Source organism: Centrocercus urophasianus, unplaced genomic scaffold (assembly GCF_019232065.1).
Source record: "Centrocercus urophasianus isolate 14NV4802_14NV808 unplaced genomic scaffold, USGS_Curo_1.0 seq_19, whole genome shotgun sequence".
Lineage (NCBI taxonomy): Eukaryota > Metazoa > Chordata > Aves > Galliformes > Phasianidae > Centrocercus > Centrocercus urophasianus.
The window spans coordinates 8130808-8150968 of NW_024884744.1; the positions used below are offsets into that span (position 1 = coordinate 8130808).

The 20161-nt window shown below is 46.1% G+C and overlaps 1 protein-coding gene across 3 annotated transcripts in view; it reads left to right on the forward strand.

Annotated features, from left to right (window-relative positions):
* Positions 1–5410: 5410 nt before the first annotated feature.
* ABCC5 (ATP binding cassette subfamily C member 5) overlaps positions 5411–20161 on the forward strand; it is a 38312-nt gene continuing 23561 nt past the window's right edge. For 2 of the 3 annotated variants that reach the window (XM_042820251.1, XM_042820255.1), the window contains exons 1-5: positions 5411–5492; positions 6267–6441; positions 17915–18072; positions 18414–18569; positions 18936–19083. In XM_042820251.1, coding sequence (XP_042676185.1) covers positions 6313–6441; positions 17915–18072; positions 18414–18569; positions 18936–19083 — 591 coding nt within the window. In that variant the 5' untranslated portion in view covers positions 5411–5492; positions 6267–6312. Of the gene's footprint in view, positions 5493–5853; positions 5945–6266; positions 6442–17914; positions 18073–18413; positions 18570–18935; positions 19084–20161 lie in introns of those variants that run through there. The other variant, XM_042820252.1, reaches the window with a different exon arrangement.

Sequence of the window (20161 nt, forward strand, 5' to 3'; positions counted from 1 at the left end):
AGAGCAAAGGCTGGTAGGAAGCAACCTGGGGGCTGAGCCAGGGAGAAAAAAGGCATTCTCTTTGGAGCTACAGTAGGAAAGATTAACATGGTGGGAGTACAATACAGAGCATAACAATAAAAGAACTGGCACAGACGGAATGGTGCTACAAAGCAAAAGTGCCCACCCATCTCCAAAGATCTAGGCTTAGAGGAAAGGCACTACAAAGGAGGGATCTTCAACCAGAGATCTTTCCCCAGAGGCAGTCAGCCCTTAAATGAGATCTAAGAGAGGTGCAGCCAGACTCCACCCCTTCAGGTTGCACAGATGAATTGCCTTCACAGCCCCAGGTGCTCAATCAGTGGTTCAGGCCATGACTTAACAGTTACCATGCATTTGGAAAGCCAAAGGGCCAAAGAAGACATGGAGCTTGGCAACCATAGCCTTGGGAATGGGGGGGTTGGCAGGGAAATGTCAGAGTGTTATGGAGGCAGGGTCTGGTGTCACTTGCATTATGAGAGAGGAATTTTTGGTGCTAAGTCAGAGCTGCAGGGACACAGAGGAAATTCCCTGGATTTAAAGAGCCAAGATGGTTGAGGATAACATAGGACTTCACTTGAAGAGCTGCTTGGCTGGCTCCAGCTCCCTCCCACCCTACACCATGTGCAGATGTTGCTCTGTTCTTGCTGTCTTGCTCAGACCTGGGGCTGCTTCCCATCTCCTGTGCAGAGGGCAAGGTTTTTCCTCATTTCTCACCTCTTCCAGCGGAGGAAAAAGGCTCCTGCAGCATCCCCTAGGAGTTCAGCCCTGGCTCTACTTGGTGGGGATGCCAGGGGAGAAGAAATCCCTCTGCTGCCTGCTGCAGCCCAGGATGCATTGCTTTGGGAAGGAGGCAGCCCCACTTCCCAGGCAGCTCTCTGCCAGAAGCCTTTGATCAAGGCACAGCTCCCTGTGTGCTGCTCAGAGCAGAGCCCACGTTTCCTGTAACCCTTCCTTCCCTGCACAGCTGGTTCTCTGCAGGAAAGGCATATGTATCAGAGCCCCCCATCCGAGGGCTTCGTGTTTCCATTCCGCTGCTCATTTTGTTTTAGAAAAGCTTTGTGTTGGGGCTGCCTTAAGATCCAGTGAAGGCAAAGGGGAACTTTCTCAGGGAGAGCTGTCAGGCTGCTTCCATCACATCAAAGCCAGCCAGAGGTCACATTATCTTGACAGATGTTGTACACTACAGATCTGGTTACTGTACTGATGTTTCCCATGGAATCACTCCAACACTTCTTTTTGTTTGTCGGGGATATATTTCAAAATATAACATTGCAGAAAAGCAGAAGGAAGCAGCAGATTGATGACCTTTTCCTGGTAGTGCAGAATGCTGGCTCAAATTGCAGTAGTACCAAAGAAAACAGAATATATGGAAACCAGAAAGAAATCAAATCTCTTGGATTGTCCCTGGGAGCAGCTTCTCCATCTCCACAGCTGCAGCGCTACTTCACATGCTGGCTTTGATTCCCTAAAAAGATGCACAGTTTCTATGTCTTTTCACCCTTTGAACATGGAGTGAAGCACTGGTCACATCACCAATCATAACACTTGATTCCTGTGCCTGGAAGTTATCAAACTTGCTTCTGGCTTGACGCTGTCACCTGAGAGGAGATGAGCTCCACAGGGCAGGAACATGATACTGCATGCTTGGCTACAGCCAGTGCTGTAGGTATGGAAATAAGATGAGCCCAAAGGCACTGCAACCGAGCTGACTCAAGTCTGATGCAAGAAGAACCCAGATCCTGGATCCCTGCATGCACAGGCACAACTCGGATCCGCTACAGCTGGTAGCAGACAGAGCCTCTTACCCACAGGTGAGGCTGGAGTTCAGCCAGAAACTTTATCTGAACTTTGGCTCATCCCTGTGTGTCTGCTCACAAGCAAAAGGTGCTTTAAACCAACTCTGCTTTCCTCTGTGTAAAATGCTGCAAAGGCATGGAGGAAATGGAGCAGGCCTTGGCTTTTTGTACAGACAGAAGCAATGGCACCAGGATTCACAAGGCAGCACTTGGGGTCATTCTTCCCCTTGTAGGAAGAATTGCTGTTGTTTCAGAGCAGGAGCAGATGGTGGCTGATGTTACCTCCCTCAGACAATGAGGTCTGATTGCTTGAAAATGCCAACAGGTTATTTTCCTTTATTTCAGTTTTCCATTGGTTCAGTCTTCTGCCTTTAAGAGGAAGCCTGGTGCTGCTCACTGATGGGGAAGGTTTTTCTTCACAGCAGTGGTTTGGGACTTTGCTCTACTTTTTATATGCAGCAACTCTCCTTTGCCTCTCTCACATGTTTCCAGCAGTCGTGTTTTTTAGATGAGAAACTGAGCCACGGGATTAAGGTGTGATACACATGGGATGATGGAACAAGCTGGTGGCTGAGCACCATCCTATCCAGGAACAACGCAGTGGAGGACGTGGTGCTGGTGCTTCTCATTCTTACGTCCCTCAGTGCTGTGCTCTCAGTCCTGGGACCACAGCTGGGCCAGTCTGTAGTTGTCAGCATTAAGCTGGGCTAGTTATCCTGAGCATTGCCACTCCTTGAGCACCATCCCAATCCTTGTCCTGCAGCACGTGGCAGCACAGTGCTTTGTTTCCAGCTGACCTGACGAAGCCCTGATCACATGCATCAATTTTCCTTTCGGAGGCTGCAAAACGCCTGGGGACTGCCTGTATGCAGAACGTGGGATGGGCATGTGACACTGCTCCATTTGGCAAAGCAAACCTGCTCCAGACATATGTTTCCCCATTCTGGGATTTCTGTAGCTTTAACAAACAGCCCCAAGGTTTCAGACTGCTCAGGGGTTCCTGTTCCTGCAAGCCTCACCTCACCTGACCCAAGCTGAGGCCCAGGATTTGTTCCAAACCTCTGGGTGTCCCACAGCCCAGCTGATGGTGCGCTCTTTGTTCTCCTAGTGATGGTAGCGGTGGTGCCTGCCTGCAATTGGTGACACGCTGTGACTGCATCCTGGGAGCCAAAGGGAAGGTCACACTGGCCACATTCTGGTCACCATCGCTGCTGCATAGCCCTGGCATCTCCAGAATTAACATTCTGATCTGATCTCAGTGTTCTGAGGGGCCACGTCCTCCCCTCTGGGGCCAGTGCTGCACCTCTCTGGTGAGAGGAGTTCCCATTCCTACTGCTGCAGAGCAACCAAAGCTGCTGCTCCATATCTGCAGACCATGGATGGCTAGCAGCAGAGTATGGGTACAGATCCCAAAGCTGAGTGCTGAGTCCCAGTCTCCAATGTTCATCCAGACACTGCTCCGGCCTTTTACTGTTGAGCTGTTTGGCCTTTCCACTGACTTCGTCAAGTAAGCAGCCACATAACCAGCCCAGGCTCGAGCCTGGCTTTTCCTCACCACACCAGCAAGCGTGCACAGGCTCTGCCTCAACCTATGCTGCAACCCATGCTGCTGATTTCCATCAATTACTCATGAACTGTGAGAGTGGAGCAAGCTATAGGAGCCACACAACTTGCTAGTGTGCATAGGTCTGCCTCAACTTCTGCTCTCTGGGCAATGCTTTGCCCTTGGATTGATCTTGCCCGCTGAATCACCAGGTTTGTGGAAGAAAGATTGATCAGCGTAGATACGAACTGCCCTGAACTGATTTTCTGTGCTGGATTATGCTTTAAACGTTGCAACAACTTTGAAAGCTTCTCCCAGTAAGAAAAAAAAGCAGGTTTATGTTGGTCACTGCTGAGCATTATTTCTATTTTACTCTCCTAAAGCCCAAAATAAACAGCATATGAAACAAGATGGTGAACTTTTTCTGTGCTCTCTCCCGACCCGAATGATGCATTACAGCCCAAATTTAATCCACGTGGCGCAGCACTGCACCTCTCCTGCACTCTGACAAGCAGAAACGCTGCAAAAATGGGGCAGGATGATCAACACCTACAAAGCGTAGCACTGAAAGGCATTTGTTGCAGAGGCATGGCTATTTGGAGAAGGTGTTGAGATGAGGGAAGCGGTGTCAGCTGGGCTGTGAAGGCTCAGCGCCAAGCTGGGCTGCAGGGGAGGGGAGGAGAGGGAGGAGAGGCACAGGTTTTTCTTCGAAACGCTGTTCACAGCAACAGTAATGTGAAGGCAGGATGGGTCACTGCCAGTCCCTGACTCAAGGTCAGGCTGGACCAGGCTCAGGACAACCAGATCGAGCTGTGTGTGTCCCTGTGCATGGCAGGGGAGCTGGACTAGACGGCCTTTAAAGATCCCTTCTAGCTCAATTCTGTGACTCAATGATTCTATGATTTATGAACTCCTGCCTCAAGCAGGTCAGAAGAGGGGAGGATTAATCTTTTCTTTGGTCCGAGCCCATCACCTCTGCTCTCCCTGCGGAGAACGGCAGTGCTGAGCCTGCAGGAAACCTCTGTGACTTTTTGTTCCTGTGTGAACCATGGCCGAACCCATCAGACCCATAACCCCTCTTATGTGAAACACGACCAAACCCATGTATTCTTAAAATCAGCCTATTGCTAATTATGCAACGAAATTATTGCTGATTATCCACGCCTTTGTTTGCAGGAAGCTGGACTGTGCTTTCCAGGAGACAAACCCAGCTCACCGCTGTCCTGCAATCGCTGGGGGACGGCGGGCACGGAGCAGGGACAGCACACAGCCTGCGGCCGCCCGGCATCGCGCCCTCAATGGCCGCTGGAGCGTTGAGCGGCTCTCGGGAAATACGGCCCTGAGAGATCGAACCAGCGCTCCGCAGCACGGGACGCCTCCGCCCGATTCATTTCTGCGAGCTCCGAGCGGCGGGAGTGGAAAAGCACCGCTCGTGAGGAGGGGCCGAGCCCCGGGCGCGGTTACATAAAGCCTTTCGGCCGGGCGGCAGGCGGGGCGGTGTCACACGAGGACAGGGGATGTGAGCGCACAGCCAACGCCGCTAGTGCTGCTGCTGCTGCTGCTGCTGCTGCGGGGCGGGGGGGGGGGGGGGTGATTTACAGCCTTTCGGCGGGGAACTTCCCCTTCGCGCGGCTGAAAGGCTGTAAATCACCCCCGAACCAGCAGCCTCTGACAAAGCCAAGAGCGAGGCAGGGCCGTTCAGTGGCACCGGGCTCGGCATGGTGCGGGGTGCGCCGTGCCGCCCTGCATCGCCCCGCCTCGCATCGCACCGCGCCCGCTGCAACCCCGCGGCGCGCGCCCTCCACGCGCGCTCTCCCCGGCCCGCGGCGAACGTTCCAGACCCCCCACGCTGCGGCAGGACCAGGGCGGGGCGCGGGAAGGGGGGAGCGAGACGGCCGTCGCACTCTCGAGGGATTCTGGGAAATGTAGTTCGTAGCGCGCGGCACACCTGGCGGAAGCTCGCCAGGGGAGGACTACATTTCCCGTGAGGCGCCGCGCGGGAGCGGCCGCCGCGGCCCCGCCCTTCTCTCCGCGCGTGCGCCGTGGGGGCGCCGGAACCGCTATAAGGGATGTTGTTTGGCTGTGCGGCTGCTGAGTGGAAAAGCCGCAGTGGGGGCAGTCGGCGGGCGGAGGTGAGCGGGGCCGCCCCGCTCGTTGTCGGCGGCGGGACAGAGCGCTCGGTGCGGGTGAGGGGGCCGCTCCCTGCCCTGCGAGGAGGGGGTCGGGCCCCTCGTCCCTGTGAGGGGAACCGCGGCGCCCGCAGTCCGGGCCGTGCCCGTGGCGGGGGCTGAGCGCGGCGCTGTGGGGAGGGGCGGTTGGTTGGTGTGGGACTTTCATCCTCTTCGGCCTCGCACTGGGGCCCGTAGTGAGGCAGCGCTCAGGGGTGGCCCTGTGCATAAAGCTGGCTCAGGCCTCTGGAGCGAGCAAGTGGTTTTACAGGGAAGGAGTGTTTTCTGCAGGGTGCGTGGGATGACTCATCTTACTGTGCAATATGTGTCTGCAGGGGGATGCGTTGTTCTGGACTTGGTGCTGTGAGCTGTGGGGTTTGAGCCATTATCGGCGTTAATGAAGGACTTCAGGGCAGGTTTGAGCTGAGCATAGTTTCTGAAGGTTTTAACACCACGCTGCTGTTATTTAACCTGTCAGACCGCATAATGATAGTTCTCGGGGGGGCTGTGACTGTATTCCAGTGCACTGAGAGCCTCTGTGCCATTTATAGGCACCTCAGGGTGTGTTTGAACTAGTTCAGAAGAAGCTGGGATTATGGGACTTTGCAGTCAGTTATTGCAGCCTTATTGTCACAAAACTGCTCTGCAGTTGCTTTCTTTACTTCTAATTACTTTGCCTCAACTATTTTTAAGGTGCTGGGTGTGACATCTAACAAAGTGCAATTTGATTCTTTCCAGACTGCCGAGGTGCAAACACAGCTGTAAACCCTGGCGTTTACAGAAGATGAAAGACATCGACATCGGAAAAGAATACATCATACCCAGTCCTGGGTACAGGAGTGTGAGGGAGAGGGCTGACTCAGTGCAGCATGATGAGCAGGAGGGGTCAAGGTTTCAGCATGCTAAACACCAGGTTGGTTTATTTTCTTCCTTGTTTGTTTTGCTGTCTTTGCTTATTAAACGACATGCAGCAACCTTTCTGCTGTGCCAGCTCTGCCATAGGTTTACTACCTTGAAGGTCGATGAATGTTCTGTGTGGAAGAGGTCATTTCAAGGAGTACTGTAGTTATCTTTATAAGAAATGCGAGTTCTTAGTAAGCATTTTTAACTTAAATGTCACTGACTATAAACAGAATAACTTTTTTTTCTAGCATTGAGATCTTGATGTGAATCCAAGCTTTTGTACTTGAGAGAGTCATCACAACCAAGTAAGCACAGTGAAGAGCTCAGCTTAAATCATGCACCGTTTAGTGCTGGCAGTGGAAGAGAAAACCTTAATCATGGCATGTTTTCCTCAAGGATTACTTTTCTGAAGCAGATGTCAAGCATTAATAACATGGTTCTTTCTTATTCAGTATGACTTACTTCCAGCCAGATGGAAAACTGTTCCTTATGCATCTGTACACTTAATGTGTTGCAGTCATAATTACTTCTAATTTAAATAGAGAAGTGAGTCTTGAAATAACCACCGGCTCAAAGCTTGTATGTTGGTGTTTTAAACATGCGGCGTGGAGCTTGATGAGTGTATGTCCTGCTACCCCAGTGCTGAAGGGCAGATGTCCATTTCATTGAAATGAAAACTCCACATTGGTGGAAAATATGGTCTGGAACTAATTAACTGATGACACTCGAAAACTAATGATATTAACTGGTTTAAATATAGAAATATTTTCTTGCATACACTGTTCCTAACCTTTCAAAAAACACTGTAATGCTAATGTATATTTGACTGGAGCTGAGGTTAATGTTACCTATGTGTAGATTTTCACAAGGACAGGATGTTTGTGAACGTGTTTCTAGGTGTTTCATACGGGCTACCTGTGAGTGTTCTAGTCTGCAAGGGTTGGAAATGGGAAGACTTAACGTATTTGTGTGGAAGAACTGTGAAGATTGCTTTTTTTTTTTTTAAAGACTGAAATTTTGCTGCACTGTCCAGGACACTGAGATGCAGTCTGTTTCAGACTAGAATTACCTTGTTTTGTCGAGGCTGAAAGCTTTTGGGCAGGTGCTTTGCATGCAGGCTAGTAGTGCTGCACTGCTGCTGTTGAGATGGGAGTGATTTGCTCTGCAGCAAAGCAGAGCGCGGCTGTTTGTCGTCGCAGGCCCTGCAGCTCCCGGTGTCCCTACAGGCTCTATGACTCAGCAGACTCTTGCTGCTGATGTACAGAGGAAGGTGGAGTGATTGCATTAAAGCAGGCAGTGATGCAGAATTGGGAGCCCTCTGGAGTCACAGCGCGGCTCCTTAACTGCGTTCATTATGTTAATGTCATTGGCTCGCCATCCAGAGAACAGCATCCAGCAGCAAATCTGCTCTGTCAAATTAATGATGACAACGGTGCTGCTGTTGGTGGCAGCTTTATTTCCCGGGCAGTGGAGGAGGGTTAAGCAGTAATTGTGTGGTGTTTCTCCCTGTTGGTCTGCACCAGCTAATTGTTTCCTGGTTTAACTTCTACGGACAGAATCCTGAGAGCTGGCAAATGTGTTTGAATTGATTTCTTTTTTTTTAAGATGAGTGAAATAAAATCAGCATTTTTAGTTTTTGAGAGTTGAGAAAGAGCAAGTCCTACAGACATGCACAGTGTGGCATTAACATTTCTGATTAGGAGGTCCTTCTGATCAGCTTAACTCGATTGCTGTGGTCTTGTTAGCTTTTTTTTTTTTTTTTTTACCTCTACCAGACTTGGTGCCAATAATTGCAGGGTGACAGCTTCAGGTAACTGATTGTAAAACAAGGATTCTGTACCATTTGTGATTAGTAATGCAAGAAAATAGCTGATTTCTTACCTGGAGCTTTTTTTTCTGGGGTAGAAGAATGAACATAGTTATATTACTAATGTAAGTTCTTACAAATGGGTCTGTTACTTCACTTGCTAGTTGTCTGGTTCAGTGCTGTCAAGTGTTGAATTAACTTTGAGCTCCAACTTTTGTTCTCTCCTGCTAGCTTGTAGCTTGGATGTTTATAAGCAATAAACACAAACAGTGCTGAATTTGTTGCTGAATGTCAGTGAGACTAAATCCTGCTTACTTGCAAAATACCGAGGTTAAGGCTGAGGAACTGTTGTTGTAACACAGCATCCAAATCACATGTTTGCATTAGCACACACCACGCTTCTTCCTTTCACATTGAAATAAGTTCTAGTTCATGCATTCTTAGCCTTATCACTTTTTAGGGTGCTTCATAGTTCCTTATTAAAGGTAAGCAAAGACTGAATTTTTTGTAGGATTGACCTCTGCCTGTGCAGTCAGCCCAGGTGTGTAACAAAGGGTACATGCTGTAGCTTCTCAGTGTCTGACCTTTTGGCTTGCATGGGCTGCATTGAGTGAAGAGGAATTGTCTGTATAAACTGTATATTGTAAGTATGTAACAGCTCCTGTTTATTTTGAGACATTAAAAAAAGATGGCAGCAACTGTAAGGCTAGTGGGTTGGACATGTACGTGGCGTAGCTCTTACTAAGCAAACCAGTGCTTCAGGGGGAAAATGGGTGTCCTCCAGTCCTTGATCCCTTATGAGCCCTGGGACTGGGTCAGCTTAAGCTGGCTTATTGGGCACATGTTGGTTACGTGCTGTTCTCAGAACCCTCTGGAGAGCTGACAGGAGAAGGAGGGGTAGGACCACAGCAGTGCAGATGGAGGGCTTAAGCTGTGGTGGAACTCCGTCATCAGGGCAGCTGAGTCCAGCACACCATGTGAAGAGCTCTTAGTACTCTTAATTTTCTTGTAGAAATTCTAGAGTAGGCTTTTTTTTTTTTTTAACTACCTTGGCCTGAAGATGACAAACCATAAGCTTGACTTGTGTAGCAATAACAAGCTGATGCTGCACGAAGTCTAAGGCAGTTACTTCACCACTACCTTAAAATCTGATGCGAAGGTTTGGGGCTACTTTGCAGTATCATAGTGCGTAAGATGGAGTTCTTACTAACATGTTGCATGTGTATCTCATAGCAGAAGGTAGAGCTGCATGATACCCTGTGAAGTAGACCCAGGGCCGTGCTCAGGAAGCACTGGTTAATGGCCCCTGCAGGTGACCACCTCTCATGGGGTACAAGAAGGATAAAATGACTTCGCTTTCCTGTTGTCGCCTGTATTGCAGCATTTCTGTGCAGACCTGACTACAAGTGAACAAGATGTGTTGATTCTCTGAAAAAACTTTGGTAGGTGAAAGGCTGATTTGACTACCAAGCCAAGGTCCTGAGGCCCCTTCGTGTATCTTGCTCTTTATCTTAATAAAGCTGAAGACAACTTATGTAAGGTCTTTCTGTCTTGACACGTGTGGTGTTCAGGTTTCCTGCTGAACGAAGACTATTAGTGGGTGTTCATGACTTTAATGGAAGAGAACTTCTAATTCACTTCTTAGAAGCTCAACTGCTGTTCAGTCACAACTCTAAAGATCGTTTCTTTGAAAGGCAGGAGCTTTTCAAGCAGGCTTCCTGGAATAATTGAAATTATGCTGCAGTATAAGTAGATCTCCCGTTTCCTGGTGCTTAATGAGGATGTTGCTATAGAAATGTAGCCCTCTGAAATAGTTAGGCACTCTGGAACTGAAATTCAAAAAACCCAGTTCTTATTCGTGAATAAGCATCTGCAGTGTGCTCTTAACAGTTGATTTTTAGGTTTTTGTTGGAGACATTAATGTAGCTTATAAAATGGGGTGTTAACTACATGTTCCCAATTCATAATACCGTACAAATTGGGTTTATTTTATCTTTGGGGCATTCTTTGGAATGAAGATAACTTCTAGGTTTGCTTGCTGCCTAGCACTGTAATCAGTAGGCATCACTTGTAAGATGCTATTATCCTACCAGTGAATGGCAATCAAGGGATGCTTTCACATAATGATTTCTTCTTATACCTTTAGGACTCCTTGTTCCCAAACACTTTTGTGCTCTTTTGTTGTATCTGAAATAATTGTAGCTCTTCTAACAGAAGTAGTGTGCCCTGAGGAGCAGGACGAGACCTCATTGTGTCCATAAAATATAGTGTAAAATGACAGATAAGAAAGAGAAATAATTTCTTCTGAGAGTAGTTTTGGAGTAGCTAGTTTCAAATGGAGGCTTCTGTGCATGTTTTTGATGGAATAGCAGGCAAGTGAGCACTTTGTTCCCCTACCCATCACATTTGGAGCAACAGAAGAGGATGAGAAATATGTTCTCATGAAGCACAGTATTTAAGAACTCAATTTTTGAAACTCTAGTCTGTGTTAATCTTAGGACAGTAATGTAAAACGTGTGCTCAAAGCTGATACTGAATTTGACTGTGTTCAGGATTAGCTTTTGCTGTTGAGGCATAATAACTTCATCTGGAGCATCTATGGCAAGCCTAAAGTTCAAATTCCTAACAAAATTTGATAGGACTGAATAGTGTTGTACTGCAGAGACTCTTGAAACATGCAGGAAAAAAACACATTGCAGTTTTAACTTGGAGAAACCCTACTAATGTTCCTGTCCTCATCTTGGTCTCTTGTTTTTCAGGTTTGTCCTTGATAGCTTTTTCCAGACAGCAGAATGCGATCAGAACTTGCTGGAGTTGATGTAAATTCTTCAAGCACTAATAGCCTTGAAGTGATTTATCACTGTTGGGCTGTGCAATAGTCGAATCATCTCTAACTTTCAACCTCTGCAACATCTGGAGTGTCTGAACAGCTCTGAACATGTTCAGAAATAGGGCTGTGAATGTAGCCTGGGTCCTTGTGCCTTGGCTCTCCATGCTTGGAGAAGGCCTTCTGGGCAGCTTAATTGTAAGCTTTTAGTTGCAGGGACAATCAGCAGCTAGGGCTACATCTTCTGGAGGACTTGGTATTTTCATGATGTAATAAACACAGAACTAAGAATTGCTGCCTGATTTGGCTTCTGTGGGCTGAAGGCTCTCATGGTCTCTGTGCAAGAAGGCACTGCTGTATGACTGACTCACAGGTTGCAGTTAAAACTGCAGCAGCTTCAGCTGTTCCAGTGTTCACTGCATGAAAAGGTGAAGCTATTTGACTGCTGAATCAAGCTGGCAAAATATTGGACTTGTCCGTGTCACTGGTGTTGGGCTGTAGGCACATATAAAAGCAGAGCAAATCTGGATGTGCTTATTTCTTGAACTTATAATAGCTGCCATTATACTGTCTGTATACTTGAAGATCTCTTAACCGTTAATAGCAGCCCCCACACCAGTGCAGTATTGGGTACCTTATTTTCTCAGATTATAACTATGTAGAAGGTCATAAAGCTGAGTTAATGTTGCCACAAAGCATTTAAAGAAATAAACCTGAGACAGATACAGATGTGTCATGAGATCTGAGGCACTGATAAAGTGATTCCTAATGACTACCTAGGAGATGCTCCAGACCTGATACAGCCTTCTCAGTAGTGCTGCAGCTGAGCAACTGATGTAGCAGGGAATGTAGGAGGTTTGAATAGTTGAGTTTTGTGGACTGTGCCTGCAAAAAGTGCTGGACAGCTGTAAACCCAGCAAGGGTGAAGTTTTAAATGGAGAGTCTAGGGTATATGCTGTCAGTAAGGTGTGATGGAGAATCAGTAACTCTTATACACTGGAGTTCTACAGTGCATTTTATGTGGTATCTGACCAAATGCAGCATGGTGTGTGGAAACTTTCTGTTAGTAGGTCTCTAAAATGGTGGTGGAGTGCTAGGCACAGCCCTGTGGCTGTCATGGAAGCTCATTGATATGGATCTAAGAGAGTTGCCAGGATGATCTAATGGACCTGGAGAACCTAACTTGAAATGAGTCAAACCTCTTCTGCGAGGAGTTCTGGTACTTTCAGGTACTGAGGTGGTTGTTTGTCAGTGCTCATATCCTGGCGTTAAGGCGAGTTGAGGTCTGGACTGCACACTTGTTTCACAAGCAGTCTGTATTTCAGCCTGATTTGAGACTAAGATAAAGGATGTCAGAGTCAACTTATGTTAGGAGCCCTGAGGTATTTCTGAGCTTACTGGTTCATTTGCCAGTTGAGCAGAGTGCCCTTGAGTTTGGAAGCATGTATTGGTACAGAAAGGATTGTAGAGTAAAGGCTGTATAAGGCCTGGTAAGCACCCTGGTGTCAGGGCTTGTGCTGTCATTCCCTGCTGGTTTCACTGCACAGCACATTGAGTTTAAGACTCAATGACTATTCCTGACTTGATACATGCATATCTTCTGTTGTGACCTAGCTCAGGTGTGTCCTGACTGAAGATATTAGTCTAAGAACATCTCAGCAGCTGAGCGAGTCAGGAGCCAAATGTTCAGGTTGTGCTGGTATGGTTGCTCATTGAGGAGCTGGCTCCCCAGCTCTGTGCTCAGAGCACTCTTGAGGTGCTAGTTCTATAAAGCAACTCACAGTTCAGGCAGATTAATATTTTTCCTTCAACAGGGTCTGCTGTTGCTCAGCTGTTGATGTATGCAGCTCCAGTGCTGGGTAAGAAATACACAGGCTCAGATCCAAGTGGATCCTGTGTCATTTGTTTACAGGATCGTGAGTGCTCTTCTGAATGTGAAACACCTCATGGATTCCTGTACACTAGAAACCTGAACAGGGGCACAGCTGCTAATCAGATGCTTACACAGCAGCTGCTGTTTAAAAAAAAAAAAGCTGAAATGAATGTCATATGACCAACCATGTATTTCTTGGACTGTTAAAATAAGTGGGTTTTCCAAGGCAGAGGTTAGACTGTATTGCCTCAGTGCTAATTGAGGATTCAAGGGCAAGGTCAAATAAATAATGTTCTTGGAATAAACTGATGTATTTGTCCTCAGCTAGGACTCTGTGCAGGGAAATGCTCAGTATTCAGACTCACCACAACCATACCTACTGTGACCTTGTTTGGTTATGGTCTAGGTACTGAGAGACTGCTGCTCTAACTGGAGGATTTATAAGCTCAAGACTGGCTTTGAAATCCTGACTCAAGTACTAGTACAGCTTCTGCTCATTAAAGAAACACAAACACAACTGTGGAGCTCTTGTGTAACGTCACATTGCAGTGTTAGAGTGTATGACTGGATTTTAAGCTCTTGAATCACTGCTTTTGTAGGAAGTCAGAACATAACAGTTCTTGTTTTCTTAAGGAAAAGACAGCACAGCTGCTCTTCTAGGTGTGGATATATGGCCAGTACTATGAGGAGGTGTTCTTCCCTATGGCAGAAGCTGAGAAGCAGGCAGAGACCTCTGCTTGTCAGGAGGCAGAAGAGTAGAGACCCTCATTTCTTGCCTTAGTTCACTGCAGCAGTCCTGGAAGCTCTCTGGCTCCCTCCTGTTGGTGCTGTGTGAATTCTGCTGCTGCCTGTGCTGTGTGATCAGTGCATGCACGTGTCTGAAGGATCAGTGGCTCTTTTCTCACACCCATTGCCTATTGCTGTTTCTTCTCCCAGGAGATGCCATGGATGAATGATGCACCAAACTAGTCTTGAAAAGCTCATGTTCTCATCGGGCAGCGTATTATATAGCATTACACTTAGAGTAGGCTGGGAATATAATGCTGCAAATCCTCTTAATTCTGTAGATCATACACTGCATCAGATCCAGTGAAAGGAGAAGAGGGCAATTGCAGTAATGGAATACAAAGTCAAAAGAGCACTTGCTGCTTTACCAGACAAAAGCAAATGTTTTGCAGTCCCACGCACTGACACTAATACCTCACTTCCAAATGCTCTTAGTTCTGGTGATGAAAGCAACAGTACTTCAGCAATGGCTTGTGCAGCCTGTGAAAGTGGTGTATTAAAACCTTGTAGAGCTTTCCTCTCTGGGATGTTACAACCTCGTGTTGTGGGTGGCATCCCTGCATGTGGCAGGGGGTTGGGACTGGATGATCCCTTCCAACCCAAGCCATTCTGTTATTCTGTGATATGCTTGGAGAGAGTCAGAAGAACTGCTGGGAAGGACACACTTCAGAGTGTTGCTTCAGTTCTTAAGCTAACTGGGATCAATTGGCCCTATTCTTCCCAATCCCATGGAAAGTAGTGACTAATCTTGCTTTGAAACAGCAATCCTTTAATGCAATTTCTTAAATATGAAGCTTTTGTTCAGCCCGGAGTCCTAATACAGAGAATGTTCTAAGCATCACTGAACAGGGCTGGTAATCACTGGATTCAGCACTTCTGGGTGTGCTGGCCTAGTCCTGAGCTGCACTGTGCTTGGCTTCCCACTTGCCTCATCTTATTAGGAATTTGAATGTAGGAGTGAGGAGGCCTGCTGAGCTTTGCCTTGTAAATAGGAGGGGTGGGAGTTGCTGTTCTGCTGTATTGCCAACTTGGTTCTTTACTGCTCAAATAAACCAATTTTAACTGTACTGTTAAATTAGCCACAGTAGCTTTAATATTCAGTGTCAGCTGCAAGCACTTTTGAATAAAACTTTGTGTCTCTAGTTTGCCAGAAGATGTCTAGGTAAAAGAAGAGATTTTCTTCCTTCTCTGTAGCGATCTGAACCCTGGAAGGTCTGCCTTGCAGAAGATGAGATGGTGATTGTCTGACTGGTGGGATTTGATTTGCAAACTGATTTTGACTGCAAACAAATCCAGTTCTTTCTGCAAGAAAAGTAATGGATGGAAAATCTGCTTTCTCTGGTTTTGCTGTTGTCATCTGATGCTACAATTTACAAACCAATAAATTGCCACAGCCTCTGCTAAATGTGAGATTGCCTGTGTGAAGGGCTGTGACCTTGCTGGTTTTTTTTTTCGTATCTGCAGCACAGCTGCCTCCTTTTTCTTCACCTGCTTCATCAGCCCTGCCAAAATAAATGCCCTTGTTCCCTGCTTAGGAGGATATGTCTATAAAAGCTGCTATTTCTGGCTCTGCTTTGCATCACTGTATGTGCTTCCCATCACTGTGAGCAGTTTGTTGACCTTGTACAAGGAAATGATGATTACATCTGCTGGTAGGGTTTTGTTGCCTGTAGTTTGCATGCAGTCAGAGAGGGGCAGGTGTGTAGCAACGCTGCCCCAGAGTGTTCTCAGCAGCATGCAGCAGAGGGATTATAAGCTGAATGGGTTCCTCATTTGATTTTCTTCACTGTCTATTGAATTGTACTAGCCTGCCCCCAGGTGTGGCACGGCTTCATCAGGTGCCAAGCACAGAGCCATTTCTTCTGTTAGAAGCTGCCTGTGCTTTCAGGGATTTTATGTGCAGACCACCAACTGTTAATAAGGTATTGGGCAGAGTTCTCTGTTGCCCTCTGTTGTCGTGTATTTAGAGAGCCATGATGTGAGTTCAATTCTCCCATTTGTAGTCCGTTTATACACGTGCCTTGTGTGGAAAGCTTTACTTTCTCCAAGAGTCCTGGCTCTTCTGTGGTCATTCTGTAGTTCTCTTTGTGCCATTCATGACTTTATGGACCTCTCATATACCTGATTCTGCAGGCCTTTGTCAGGCAGTGCCCTGGTCTTCTATTAGTTTATTTTTCCTGCTTTTGCTGAGACAGCTCTGTTGAGCAGCTTCAGAGTGAGTGCTCAATAATTAATTTTTTAGTGAGCATTTAAGAACATTAAAAAAAATGTAGTCTTGCAACTGTGCTTTCCTATTGAAAGCTGTTCTTGCGTGTAAGTGCGAAAAACATTACATTTATCCTGGCAAATAGTCTGTTTTTGATTTTGGGAGTCTTGTTTTGGACTCATCGGTCCTTGTGTGCTGTGAAAAACAAATAGCTGCGACGTAGCATACAGTTAGCAAAATGGGATGCTTGGGCAGAGCTGCCTGGGGCTTTTGCAGATGGGTGGTGTGGCAAAGTGGCTGTGAATTTCTCTGCAGTATCTGAAAGTATTGGTGCAGAACTTTCCTCTGCTGCAGAGGCCTTGCAGACGTCTGTGGCAGATCCCGTATTAATGCTGGTTAGGGTGGATTTGGTAAGAGGTGGGTCGGTAGTTTGGTAAGAATTGAGAAGCCTTTCAGTTTGGGGCGCTGTAGATTTTGGATTATTCCATGTGTCGGGGTGTTGTAACATTCTTTTGTTTTCTCATTCTGTTGTCTGTTCTTGTAATCACAGCTCTAGATTTGGATTGCTTTTTGAGGCCAGGACCATGGGCTGCTGACACCACGCTTAGGCAGCATTTAAGCACTTGGTTAAATAAACGAAGGGCAGATTTATGCTGTCATTATCAATTTCCTGTTCTCGTCCTTCATGCGAATGGGAGCTAATTGTGTTAATTTGTTACATGCTTAGGTGTTAATATAATACAGTCAGGCTCACTTGAAGGAGTAGCACTTCTAGCACAAATCATGTAACACAAGGTTAGGAATCAAATGCTTGCTAATGATGGCCGTTTAAGGCTTCGGGGGTATTGTGTTTTTAGGAGGCTGCAAGGCAGTTTCAAAGGAATAAAATAACTGCCCTGGCAAGGCACCAGATAAGGGTAAACGTGGTACCTTCAGAGGGCTGGGGGGAGGACTAGCTGGTCTTTAAAGGTCCTTTCCAACCTGAATGTAACGATTTTCTGGTATCTCTGTTTGCAAGACACACAGGAAGATTTCTACCAGAGTCCACAGGATATCTAAATTTCAAAGAACCAGAAAGCACACAGATAACATGGCTCTGCAATAAATGGTCCATTAAGTCATCAGATCCAGTAGTGAGCCCTTTGCAAGTGAAGATAGCAAGCTTATCTTCTTCTTTTGCCACATGTAACTTCAAAATATTTGTTTGAACTCTGCAAAGTTTTGACTTCTCCATATCTCTGCTGCTTACTTTCTCCTGTAAGATTAGATTTTAAAGGCTGCATTTTTCTGAGGCTGTGGGAAGACTCTCCTGAGATAAATCTTGTGTTATAAGTGCTTGTTAATCAAGTTGCTGGGCCGTGGAGAAGCATGGTTGGGAGCAGATAGAATTACTATCTTTGTTCCCTTTAGTTCAGAGAGAACGAGAAAAAATGGGGCGTGTGATAAAGTATGTGCTATTCTGCATAATATGTCTTTTTCATTGATCCAACCTGAGGTGTTTTTGAGGAGAGTTTAATAGGATTCTGAAAGTAGTCTGACTTTTCTGAGGGTAGAAATATCCAAACTGTACTAAGAGGGGGCAAGTTCATTAAGAATGTATGTCTTAACCTCACTGCAGAAGCCAGTCACTGGTTCCTTGAATTTACAGAGAACTGATGTAATAACTGATTCTGCAATTTCTTCCATCATGTTTCCTTTCCTTATAACTTCTGATCCTGTGACAGTATTCGAGATTAATCTCTCCATTTATCCTTTGAATACACAGACACGGACTGATGCTAAATTATTATACGAATGCAGCAGTCCATTGCAGATCTGAGATGTGTGTGCCTCCTGTGACTTTCAGATCTGTCCTCTACCACATTTTAGTAGCACTGGAGGATGTTGCAGTGACCTATAGAAGAAAGAGGCGCCCAGTTGCAGGATTCAGGAGTTGTGGACTTCAAACACAGCTTTGACTCTTCTGTCTTTCTTGTGAGAGCAGATTGAATGCCAGGATGCCTTGGAAGCAGCTGCTCGCGCAGAGGGGCTTCCACTGGATACCTCCGTGCATTCCCAGCTGAGAATGCTGGACGAAGAGCATCACAAGGGCAAATACCACCATGGCCTGAATGCGCTGAAACCCATACGGACCACTTCCAAGTAAGTCCTGAGGCTGCAGGAGAGCTGATGCAGCATTTGCTTCTCAGGCCTTGTACAAAGTGGGATTGCAGCTGTGGGTCTGGTACTGAGAACGTTACATTGCGTTCAGCCAGTGTGACCTGCACGGGCCGTTTGGAACTCTGAGTGCTTTGAATAGGAGGCTCTGTTTTTCTCAGGGCTTTACAATTCTTTTTCCTTTTTGTAGAATCATAGAATCCTTGGAGTTGGAAGGGACGTTTAAAGGTCATCTAGTCCAGCTCCTCTGCAGTGAGCAGGGCTATCCATGACTGGATCAGGTTGCCCAGAGCCTTTTCATTTGTTTCTGATTTTTTTTCTTTTAGACACCAGCACCCTGTTGATAATGCTGGGCTTTTCTCCTGCATGACCTTCTCCTGGCTCACTCCTTTGGCCCGCAGAGCATACAAGAAAGGGGAGTTGTTCATGGATGATGTATGGTCTTTGTCAAGGCACGAGTCTTCAGATGTCAACTGTAGAAGGTAGAAACATCTTCTCTGTGTTGTTTTTTTGTTTGTTAGTTTGTTTCATTTTTTGTAAGTTTAAATTGGTTTAGGCATTGAAAAAAGGCATTGAAAAAAAATGTGCTGGCAAAAAAAAGAAAGCATTGATGCATTGCTTTTTGTCCCTCTCTTTAGTACTGTTTGTACTAACTATAGGTATCTCAAGATGCAGAGATTTCACGTACCTCACAGAATATACCCTGCATTTATTTAACTTGAAATTATTACTGAATTATTGTTGCTGTGAACTGGAAAGCATGTGGAGTTTTCACAAAGAAGTACCTGTGAGCTTGAACCTGCCTTCATGGCAAAAGGTTGGTAGCATAAGACACCTGTTTCTGTTAGGCTGGAGAGGTTGTGGCAGGAAGAGCTGAAAGAAAGCGGGCCCGACGATGCTTCTCTGCGGAGGGTTGTGTGGATTTTCTGCCGCACCAGGCTCATCATCTCCATCGTGTGTCTGATGATCACGCAGCTCGCGGGTTTCAGTGGACCAGTAAGTAATATCCATCCTTTCTTTAACCACCCCGGAGGGCTCCATCTCATGGCCAAGTGCAAAATACGAAGGTTTCATTGCGGAGTCATGTAAATGTTTTGACTAGCTAGAAATTTCGGGGTGAAATTCCGGAGTGTTACGATAATCCGAGATAGGTTTCCTACAGCTGTGGATCAGTTGCTGAATACCGAGGCCAAGTTCTTGGAAAAGGGAGGGGACTTTTAGATACCTTGGAGGAAATGCACACCTCTCTGTTCTCTTTTTGTTTTTCAGTGTAGTTTAAAGTTATTCCTTAACTGACACGTGATCTCTTTGCATAAAATTCTTATGTGCAGGTCTTTTGTGTTGTGTTGCTTTTTCCTTTTGTTTTGAAATTCTGTAAATTTATCTTGCAATGAAACACTGATTTTTAGATTATTGGCATTAATAGCACAGTCTTCAAGAAGTGGAACCAAGCAATTTTATTAGAGCACTACTTAAAAAATAATTAAGCAGGTCTGGTCAGACAGGTTTCGTGTAGAGTTTATGTTAGAGTATGTTATTGCCTCTAGGAGCTGCTGCAGTTTGTTGTTATGGGTCGTAATGAAGATAACAACATATGGGAGTTGGCATTCACAACATCTTTGTCACCTGTTTGTTGCACGTGCTGTGCAGATTTGCAGTTGAAATCTTGACTAAATTTATTCTCTACACATTTCCCTTGAGGAGTAGGAGCAGTATTACTGCTAGTAGTACACGTTTCAGTGTGCTGGTAAGCTGAAGGTTCATTTCTGGGGTAAGTACACCTGGGTGCACTGTTAGGTGGAATGTCTTTTTTAAAATGTTTTCCAGCTTTTAATGTCTTATCAAAATGTTCTTCTGCTTTTTATCCCTTTTTAAAGTTTGCCTTCTCTTATGTAAAATGAATGACAAATGTTTCTGTGGTCTTGTTTTCATGGTAATAATTTGTCTCACGTTAGTTATAAAATGTACAAACATACTGTGGTAATTAACAATATATCATGATTAAGATTTTCACAGCACTAGCTTTCCCCAAGAAGAGCTTCTGTCACTGTTTCACTGCAGGGCTTTTGCAGCT